Source organism: Bombus affinis, unplaced genomic scaffold (genome assembly GCF_024516045.1).
Source record: "Bombus affinis isolate iyBomAffi1 unplaced genomic scaffold, iyBomAffi1.2 ctg00000191.1, whole genome shotgun sequence".
NCBI classification, from domain to species: domain Eukaryota; kingdom Metazoa; phylum Arthropoda; class Insecta; order Hymenoptera; family Apidae; genus Bombus; species Bombus affinis.
In genome coordinates, this window is record NW_026108898.1 from 244,982 (window position 1) to 256,076 (window position 11,095).

The window sequence follows — 11,095 nt, forward strand, 5'->3', positions numbered from 1 at the left end:
AAAGACACAACAAAGACACAACAGACGAAAGGCACAAAGATTTGTAATCCTACAGACGGGAGTGCGACACATAGTGCGACTCAAGTCTGGGAATTCAATCGAGTTGTTACTAAGGATACAACAGACGAAAGATACAAAGATTTGAAATCCTACAGATGGGAGAGCGACCCATAGTGCGAATCAGGTCTTTTTTCTTAACGTAGCGGAAATCAGCATGGACTCCAGGCCGCTTCTAAGGGGAAGCGGCGTAGTATTGCCGGACTCCAACCGACTAAAACCTTCACGATGACCCTCCCGGGAGCGATCGAGAGAGGCCCGGGAACCGGCGTGAGCGACACACAGCCGCCCCCCACCCCACCCCGCACAAAATGCATCGCCAAATGGGATGGTATGCGGTCACGTCACTCCGCGCCTGGTCGCCGGTGCCGCTATGCAAGGCAGTCTGGTTCAACTACCTGACTGCTTGGCGGTCCCTTGGCGCTGATCTATCAGTGCCTAAGTTTGACCATCACCGGGAAGCGCGGCGGCCCCAGCGCGTCTAGTCCCAGCGCGTCCGCAGCGTCTGCCGCGCCCCCGCCGGTCGAACCACTCAGAATGGGAGTTCCGCACCCTCATCTTCTCCGCTACCTCTTTCCGGAGCATAACCTGCTCACAGAAGAAGGTCACGGTACTCCTCCCTCTCTCGCTCACCAACAGTGCCTCGAGGATCGCCGGCGGCGAGAAGTCTCATCCGATTTCCACGATGAGGCCGCGGCGCGGCCGCGCCCATGCCGAACAGTACTCCAGCGTGTGCTGCGCCGAATCCACGCTCGCATCGCAGTAACGTCACCGTGCAGTCGCCTCCTTCCCGATTCGGTGAAGGTATTCACTAAAACACCCGTGTCCGGTGAGCACCTGCGTCACCCTGTAGGTCAGGGGAGGCCCGCCCCCATCCAACCAAACGTCCCAGTTTGGGAGGACGTCCTCGAGGACCCCGGCACGTCCGCACTCATGTCGAGGCTGGCGCGCCATCTGTCGAGCAAGACCCGTCGAGCCCGAACCCGAGCCCGGGTATAACATAACCCATACTCGAGGAAGCTACGAGTCAATCCGGGAGAAGAACAATTTTATCCGACGACAGAAAGTATACCACAATTAGTTAATGAAAACAGAATACGCAAATGTATCCGTAAATGTATATGTAAAATCTTGAAATTAAAATAACTAAATACCACATAATAGCAAAAGGGCAATAAATGCAATACATATTTAAATTAATCAACAAGAGAGGAGAAACTATAAAACAACTAATTAACAACTAGATGAACTGCGAACTCACCTGAAGAATCCAAAATAAATAAATAACACCGTGTCGAAGAGGAAATAATTTGAGGAAAAGGACGAGAATATATATTATATTTTTACTGACAAATATAAGAAATAAAACACTCCAGGAATCTCCTCAGGAAAACGAGCCTTGGCACAGGCATTTGTATCTACCACTTCGACCATAGGAGAACTTGGCGGTGACTCAAGGGTGTCTTCGTCGGAGAAAGTCAAGTCAATAACCGAAGGACCATCAGGACTCGGCGATGGGGTTGTAACCACGCCATTACTACCCTCCATGGAAGTTGAACCTCTCAACCTCTTTAGCACCCGACTACTACCTTTCGCACCGCTACGACGACCACGTTTCCTGGGACGCTTCAAAGGAGGTACGAACGGCCTGCGCTGCCCTCTATTCCTTTTCTTTTTCTTACACTAAAATAAAATACACAAATTCAAGATAAAGGACAACAATATGAAATATGATGAAATCAACACAAATCAAATTAATACATACCTCTACAGCTCCAGACATGTCAGTATCCATGATTCAATATAACCTGCATTCATAAAAGGAATATGAGAATACAACAAACAAAATTAACACTACAGATCATACAAACATCAAGCAATATCAAAATCACTTATTGCTACGAACAAATATTTTATAAAAAGGAAAACTAACCTAAAACTCGGCAAGCAAATCAACAAATAGAAACTAGCACCACGCACCATCTCTTATAGAATGACGTATTAAAACTTGTCCTTGAACTCACAATAACCTTGGGGAACATAAGAAATAGAGCATACAACACGTGCAAAGACTCGGCAAGCACCTCGTACGATTCACCGACATCAGCAAGGCGATCACCGGACACACAGAATGCAACCTCAGCAATGCCAAGCAGCCACGCGACCGGCACATTCCACTGGTATCAGTAACGAAGGCCATGGAAAGAACGCAGACGCAGCATCAGCAAAATACGACCACCTGCAACATGTACATTCTTTCAAGCACCTTGTATATCATTAACACCAAGCAAAACGTGAGATGATCAAGAAGACGAAATTTCAGCAAAGGGTGAGATAATCAAGAAAACAAGAACCCCAGCGGAAATAGGCAGTTACGATATTCACAAATTGTCACGTAGTAATGGTACAATTACAAAAGAAATAATCGGTCACGTGACAATTAGGAAGAATATAAATAGAGATTCAGTACTCAATAGAGAGTAGTTGTTGGAGTGCAGTTTTAATTGAGGTCAGAGCTGGTTTTTCCAAATTCAGAATTTAATTGAAAGTAGTGTTGAAAGTAGTTAATGTTCAGTTTTAATTGAGAGCAGTCAGAAATCAGTCTTAATTGGAAACAGTGAGTTTAACTTAAAGAGTATTGTAAGAGTATTGCACTTAAAGTTCGGTATTAACTTGAGATTCGGTGATTCATTTATTCTTTTGTTCATTCGCAAGTCGATCCGTCCGCGTCAAAGAAACAATCTAGTACATATTGTAATTCCCTTTAATAAAATTGTTAATTAAGTTCGAAAATCCGAAATATCGAGTAACTAATCGCGAAACGAAATTTAATTGTTAAAACCGATTCATCGCCAAACCATACTCACACCTGATCGACTCCACAGATCAAACAAGGTAGGAGATTCGAAATTGTACACCCTCTTCCTTTCTTTTTTTTAACTTTTAATTGAACAAAGTTGTCTTTAAACGAAAGTATCCGTCGGCAGCTATAGTTGACAGATAGAAGTATCAAGTAAATAACTCACATAAAATTTCATTCGAACATTTTGAATTCACGACAATTATTCTCTGTATCGACCAGTGATCACGGTGTTTTCAATCATTGGAAACATCTATGGTTTTCGTTTTCCTCTTCCCATCGTTAGCAGATTGCTCATCCTTGGGCGAGGCCTACGAAGCCACACGGGTTGTTTACAGAGAATATAATTACAAAATTGAGATAAACGTTCTTGCTCAACATTTAATGAATTGTTTGGAATAAACTCAATCAGCTTTAGATCTATTTTGTTTACAATTGTTCGCTGTATCAACCAGTGATTACGGTGTTTTCGTCACAGAAAGCATCTATGGTTTTCGTTTTCCTCTTCCCACCGTTAGCAGATTGCTCATCCTTGGGTGAGGCCTACGAAGCCACACTGATTGTCTACAGTGAACTCAGTCACCAAATTAAATAATCATTTACTCATTTACGACTTTACTTGTTGTCAAGAACGAATTATAATTCCATGACGAAATCGAGAAAGAATAGAAAAGATAAAAGTCACCTCAGCAAAAAGCGAGCCGAACGTTGGTACAAACGATTAATTGCTGCAGAAATAAAAAAGGAAGAGAGGAGGCATCGAGAAGAATTAGAGTCAAATCGCGAAGGTTCACCACCTAGTTTTTCGCCCTCAAATTCACCAATTTCCGAACACTGCGAGGCGCATTCCTTTCGATCTCGTTCGCCATCGCCCACATCACACCATAGCGTTTGTTATTAATCTTATTGGTACGAATAAATATTATCCTACCAAACATTTGTAAAATTTATCCAGTTAGAAGCTAGAATATTTATTTATTGTACATCGCTGTATAATATATCTACATTTGCATCCGACGATACTTATTACTGATATTGTAATACCTTCAATCAACTAACAATGAATAAATTAAAATATAGTTAAATCAACATAACTCTGTTAGACGAAATAAATACGTTGCCAGTAGTCTATCCCTAATAACTTTAATCCTCTCCCGTGCCAGTATTCCTGCGCATAGCAGGTTAGCCGAAAAGTGGAATTCATTTGCCAGTTGCATCAAACGTAAGTCAACGCTACCCATTAAACACCAGTTAGTAGATAATAGAATCTCACCTAGTTCAAACCCCACGACAGACAGGGTACAAGGTTTGTTTTCCTACAGGCAAGAAAGTGCTTACAGAGGCACTTCCAGTCTGGGAATTCAAAAGACACGACAGACGAAGGTACAACGTTTGTTTTCCTACAGGCAAGAAGGTGCTTACAGAGGCACTTCCAGACTGGGAATACAAAAGACACGATAGACGAACAATACCCATCATACACTAACACTCCCAACATAAAGAAAATAATAATAATAAAAGGAAATTCTTCGAAATAGTCCTTAGACTATTTCTGGTGGCAGCAACTACCATATTAATCGGACATCTCGATTAATATTTCATAAACAATCATACCATTTCAATTTTCCCCTTCCGATTAAACTTAAGATAACACAACAAAAATTTTACCTGGATTTATTCTAGACTAACACGGAAGGCATAGCACAATTAAATCGAACATAACAAAACGTAACAAAATAACGCAGAATTTTCGTCAAAATCGGCGAGTGATTACGATTTTAGAGTTTCTGGGCTTGTTTTGACGCTGGAAAACGAATGCACTACCTTCTGCATGCGAAATGGAGTGAAAAGGGCGCTCCAACGTTGAAATATCTTAAACGGGAGAGAAATAACGCATAATTATCGTCAAAATCAGCGAATGATTACGATTTTGGAGTTTGTGGGGTTGTTTTGACGATAGAGATCGTATGCACTACGTTCTGCATGCGAAATGGAGTGAAAAGGGCGTTTGAACGTCGAAATATCTTAAACGGGAGAGAAATAACGCATAATTTTCGTCAAAATCGGCGAATGATTAGGATTTCAGTGTTTTTGGGCTTGTTTTGACGCTAGAAAACGTATGCACCACACTCTGCATGCGAAATGGAGTAAAAAGGGCGTTTGAACGTCGAAATATCTTAAACGGGAGAGAAATAACGCATAATTTACGTCAAAATCGGCGAATGATTACGATTTTAGAGTTTCTGGGCGTCTATTGACGCTGGAAAGCGTATGCACTATGTTCTGCATGCCAAATGGAGTGAAAAGGGCGTTTAAACATAGAAATATCTCAAACGGGAGAGAAATGACGCATAATTTTCGTCAAAATCGGCGAGTGATTACGATTTTAGAGTTTGTGGGCTTGTTTTGACGCTAGAAAACATATGCACTACGTTCTGCATGCGAAATGGAGTGAAAAGGGCGCTCAAACGTTGAAATTTCTTAAACGGGAGAGAAATAACGCAGAATTTTCGTCAAAATCGGCGAGTGATTACGATTTTAGAGTTTCTGGGCTTGTTTTGACGCTGGAAAACGAATGCACTACGTTCTGCATGCGAAATGGAGTGAAAAGGGCGCTTAAACGTCGAAATATCTTAAACGGGAGAGAAATAACACATAATTTTCTTCAAAATCAGAGAATGATTACGATTTTAGAGTTTCTGGGCTTGTTTTGACGCTGGAAAACGAATGCACTACGTTCTGCATGAGAAATGGAGTGCAAAGGGCGTTTGAACGTCGAAATATATTAAACGGGAGAGAAATAACGCATAATATTCTTCAAAATCGGCGAATGATTACGATTTTAGAGATTCTGGGCTTGTTTTGACGCTGGAAATCGAATGCACTACCTTCTGCATGAGAAATGGAGTGCAAAGGGCGTTTGAACGTCGAAATATCTTAAACGGGAGAGAAATAACGCATAATATTCTTCAAAATCGGCGAATGATTACGATTTTAGAGTTTGTGGGCTTGTTTTGACGTTGGTAAAAGTATGCACTATGTTCTGCATGCCAAATGGAGTGAAAAGGGCGTTTTAAACGTAGAAATATCTTAAACGGGGGAGGAATAACGCATAATTTTCTTCAAAATCGGCGAATGATTACGATTTTAGAGTTTCTGGGCTTGTTTTGACGCTGGAAAACGAATGCACTACGTTCTGCATGAGAAATGGAGTGCAAAGGGCGTTTGAACGTCGAAATATCTTAAACGGGAAAGAAATAACGCATAATTTTCGTCAAAATCGGCGAATGATTACGATTTTAGAGTTTCTGGGCGTCTATTGACGCTGGAAAGCGTATGCACTACGCTCTGCATGCGAAATGGAGTAAAAAGGGCGTTTGAACGTCGAAATATCTTAAACGGGAAAGAAATAACAGATAATTTTCGTCAAAATCCGCGAATGATTACGATTTTAAAGTTTGTGGGCTTGTTTTGACGTTGGTAAAAGTATGCACTATGTTCTGCATGCCAAATGAAGTGAAAAGGGCGCTCCAACGTTGAAATATCTTAAACGGGAGAGAAATAACGCATGATTTTCGTCAAAATCGACGAATGATTACGATTTTAGAGTTTCTGGGCTTGTTTTGACGTTGGTAAAAGTATTCACTATGTTCTGCATGCCAAATGTAGTGAAAAGGGCGTTTAAACGTAGAAATATCTTAAACGGGAGAGAAATAAAGCATAACTTTCTTCAAAATCGGCGAATGATTACGATTTTAGAGTTTCTGGGCTTGTTTTGACGCTGGAAAACGAATGCACTACATTCTGCATGAGAAATGGAGTGAAAGGGGCGTTTGAACGTCGAAATATCTTAAACGGGAAAGAAATAACGCATAATTTTCGTCAAAATCGGCGAATGATTAGGATTTCAGAGTTTGTGGGGCTTGTTTTGACGCTAGAAAACATATGCACTACGTTCTGCATGCGAAATGGAGTGAAAAGGACGCTTAAACGTCGAAATATCTTAAACGGGAGAGAAATAACGCATAATATTCTTCAAAATCGGCGAATGATTACGATTTTAGAGATTCTGGGCTTGTTTTGACGCTGGAAATCGAATGCACTACCTTGTGCATGAGAAATGGAGTGCAAAGGGCGTTTGAACGTCGAAATATATTAAACGGGAGAGAAATAACGCATAATATTCTTCAAAATCGGCGAATGATTACGATTTTAGAGATTCTGGGCTTGTTTTGACGCTGGAAATCGAATGCACTACCTTGTGCATGCGAAATGGAGTGAAAAGGGCGCTCCAACGTTGAAATATCTTAAACGTGAGAGAAATAACTCATAATTATCGTCAAAATCAGCGAATGATTACGATTTTAGAGTTTTTGGGCGTCTATTGGCGCTGGAAAGCGTATGCACTGCGCTCTGCATGCGAAATGGAGTAAAAAGGGCGTTTGAACGTCGAAATATCTTAAACGGGAAAGAAATAACGGTTAATTTTCGTCAAAATCGGCGAATGATTACGATTTTAAAGTTTGTGGGCTTGTTTTGACGTTGGTAAAAGTATGCACTATGTTCTGCATGCCAAATGGAGTGAAAAGGACGTTTAAACATAGAAATATCTCAAACGGGAGAGAAATGACGCATAATTTTCGTCAAAATCGGCGAGTGATTACGATTTTAGAGTTTGTGGGCTTGTTTTGACGCTAGAAAACATATGCACTACGTTCTGCATGCGAAATGGAGTGAAAAGGGCGCTCAAACGTTGAAATTTCTTAAACGGGAGAGAAATAACGCAGAATTTTCGTCAAAATCGGCGAGTGATTACGATTTTAGAGTTTCTGGGCTTGTTTTGACGCTGGAAAACGAATGCACTACCTTCTGCATGAGAAATGGAGTGCAAAGGGCGTTTGAACGTCGAAATATCTTAAACGGGAGAGAAATAACGCATAATATTCTTCAAAATCGGCGAATGATTACGATTTTAGAGTTTCTGGGCTTGTTTTGACGCTGAAAATCGAATGCACTACCTTGCGCATGCGAAATGGAGTGAAAAGGGCGCTCCAACGTTGAAATATCTTAAACGTGAGAGAAATAACTCATAATTATCGTCAAAATCAGCGAATGATTACGATTTTGGAGTTTGTGGGATTGTTCTGACGATAGAGATCGTATGCACTACGTTCTGCATGCGAAATGGAGTGAAAAGGGCGTTTGAACGTCGAAATATCTTAAACGGGAGAGAAATAACGCATAATTTTCGACAAAATCTGCAAATGATTACGATTTTAGAGTTTGTGGGCTTGTTTTGACGTTGGTAAAAGTATGCACTATGTTCTGCATGCCAAATGGAGTGAAAAGGGCGTTTAAACGTAGAAATATCTTAAACGGGGGAGGAATAACGCATAATTTTCTTCAAAATCGGCGAATGATTACGATTTTAGAGTTTCTGGGCTTGTTTTGACGCAGGAAAACGAATGCACTACGTTCTGCATGAGAAATGGAGTGCAAAGGGCGTTTGAACGTCGAAATATCTTAAACGGGAAAGAAATAACGCATAATTTTCGTCAAAATCGGCGAATGATTACGATTTTAGAGTTTCTGGGCGTCCATTGACGCTGGAAAGCGTATGCACTACGCTCTGCATGCGAAATGGAGTAAAAAGGGCGTTTGAACGTCGAAATATCTTAAACGGGAAAGAAATAACAGATAATTTTCGTCAAAATCCGCGAATGATTACGATTTTAAAGTTTGTGGGCTTGTTTTGACGTTGGTAAAAGTATGCACTATGTTCTGCATGCCAAATGGAGTGAAAAGGGCGTTTAAACGTAGAAATATCTCAAACGGGAGAGGAATGACGCATAATTTTCGTCAAAATCGGCGAATGATTACGATTTTAAAGTTTGTGGGCTTGTTTTGACGTTGGTAAAAGTATGCACTATGTTCTGCATGCCAAATGGAGTGAAAAGGGCGTTTAAACGTAGAAATATCTTAAACGGGAGAGAAATAACGCATAATTATCGTCAAAATCGGCGAATGATTACGATTTTAGAGTTTCTGGGCTTGTTTTGACGCTGGAAAACGAATGCACTACATTCTGCATGAGAAATGGAGTGAAAAGGGCGTTTGAACGTCGAAATATCTTAAACGGGAAAGAAGTAACGCATAATTTTCGTCAAAATCGACGAATGATTACGATTTTAGAGTTTCCGGGCTTGTTTTGACGCTGGAAAACGAATGCACTATATTCTGCATGCCAAATGGAGTGAAAAGGGCGTTTAAACGTAGAAATATCTTAAACGGGAGAGAAATAACGCATAATTTTCGTCAAAATCGGCGAATGATTACGATTTTAAAGTTTGTGGGCTTGTTTTGACGTTGGTAAAAGTATGCACTATGTTCTGCATGCCAAATGAAGTGAAAAGGGCGCTCCAACGTTGAAATATCTTAAACGGGAGAGAAATAACGCATGATTTTCGTCAAAATCGACGAATGATTACGATTTTAGAGTTTCTGGGCTTGTTTTGACGTTGGTAAAAGTATTCACTATGTTCTGCATGCCAAATGGAGTGAAAAGGGCGTTTAAACGTAGAAATATCTTAAACGGGAGAGAAATAAAGCATAACTTTCTTCAAAATCGGCGAATGATTACGATTTTAGAGTTTCTGGGCTTGTTTTGACGCTGGAAAACGAATGCACTACATTCTGCATGAGAAATGGAGTGAAAGGGGCGTTTGAACGTCGAAATATCTTAAACGGGAAAGAAATAACGCATAATTTTCGTCAAAATCGGCGAATGATTAGGATTTCAGAGTTTGTGGGCTTGTTTTGACGCTAGAAAACATATGCACTACGTTCTGCATGCGAAATGGAGTGAAAAGGACGCTTAAACGTCGAAATATCTTAAACGGGAGAGAAATAACGCATAATTTTCGTCAAAATCGGCGAATGATTACGATTTTAGAGTTTCTGGGCTTGTTTTGACGCTGGAAAACTTATGCTCTACGTCCGCATGAGAAATGCAGTGAAGAGGGCGTTTAAGCGTAGAAATATATTAAACGGGAGAGTAATGCCGCATATTTTTCGTCAAAATCGGCGAATAATTACGATTTTAAAGTTTGTGGGCTTATTTTGACGTTGGTAAAAGTATGCACTATGTTCTGCATGCCAAATGGAGTGAAAAGGGCGTTTAAACGTAGAAATATCTTAAACGGGAGAGAAATAACGCATAATTATTGTCAAAATCGGCGAATGATTACGATTTTAGAGTTTCTGGGCTTGTTTTGACGCTGGAAAACGAATGCACTACATTCTGCATGAGAAATGGAGTGAAAAGGGCGTTTGAACGTCGAAATATCTTAAACGGGAAAGAAATAACGCATAATTTTCGTCAAAATCGACGAATGATTACGATTTTAGAGTTTCTGGGCTTGTTTTGACGCTGGAAAACGAATGCACTACGTTCTGCATGCGAAATGGAGTGAAAAGGACGCTAAAACGTCGAAATATCTTAAACGGGAGAGAAATGACGCATAATTTTCGTCAAAATCGGCGAATGATTACGATTTTAAAGTTTGTGGGCTTGTTTTGACGTTGGTGAAAGTATGCACTATGTTCTGCATGCCAAATGGAGTGAAAAGGGCGTTTAAACGTAGAAATATCTTAAACGGGAGAGAAATAACGCATAATTTTCTTCAAAATCGGCGAATGATTACGATTTTAGAGTTTCTGGGCTTGTTTTGACGCTGGAAAACGAATGCACTACCTTGTGCATGCGAAATGGAGTGAATAGTGCGCTCCAACGTTGAAATATCTTAAACGGGAGAGAAATAACGCATAATTATCGTCAAAATCGACGAATGATAACGACTTTAGAGTTTCTGGGCTTGCTTTGACGCTGGAAAACGAATGCACTACATTCTGCATTAGAAATGGAGTGAAAAGGGCGTTTGAGCGTCGAAATATCTTAAACGGGAAAGAAATAACGCGTAATTATCGTCAAAATCGGCGAATGATTACCATTATAGAGTTTCTGGGCTTGTTTTGACGCTGGAAAATGAATGCACTACCTTGTGCATGCGAAATGGAGTGAATAGTGCGCTCCAACGTTGAAATATCTTAAACGGGAGAGAAATAACGCATAATTATCGTCAAAATCGGCGAATGATTACGACTTTAGAGTTTCTGGGC

General features: G+C 40.5%; 1 protein-coding gene and 1 long non-coding RNA gene across 6 annotated transcripts; both read right to left on the reverse strand.

The window, feature by feature from the left end:
• Positions 1-1,073: 1,073 nt before the first annotated feature.
• On the reverse strand, positions 1,074-4,208 carry LOC126927669 (uncharacterized). Of its 5 annotated transcripts, XM_050743714.1 has the most exons (4): positions 2,925-4,208; positions 2,088-2,296; positions 1,823-1,865; positions 1,306-1,740 (listed from the first exon to the last, which is right to left on the reverse strand). In XM_050743714.1, the coding sequence occupies exons 3-4, from the start codon at positions 1,850-1,852 to the stop codon at positions 1,393-1,395; spliced, it is 378 nt and encodes a 125-aa protein (XP_050599671.1). In that variant the 5' UTR covers positions 1,853-1,865; positions 2,088-2,296; positions 2,925-4,208; the 3' UTR covers positions 1,306-1,392. The 5 variants fall into 5 exon arrangements, with proteins under 5 accessions (XP_050599674.1, XP_050599673.1, XP_050599672.1 ...); XM_050743717.1 differs by lacking the exon at positions 2,925-4,208 and having other exon boundaries at positions 1,074-1,740; positions 2,142-2,883; XM_050743716.1 differs by lacking the exon at positions 2,925-4,208 and having other exon boundaries at positions 1,074-1,740; positions 2,082-2,881.
• A 5,142-nt stretch (positions 4,209-9,350) lies between these two features.
• On the reverse strand, positions 9,351-10,880 carry LOC126927668 (uncharacterized). The gene is made up of 3 exons (XR_007715764.1): positions 10,823-10,880; positions 10,042-10,670; positions 9,351-9,891 (listed from the first exon to the last, which is right to left on the reverse strand). It is a non-coding gene; the product is annotated as an uncharacterized LOC126927668 (long non-coding RNA).
• Positions 10,881-11,095: the final 215 nt, after the last annotated feature.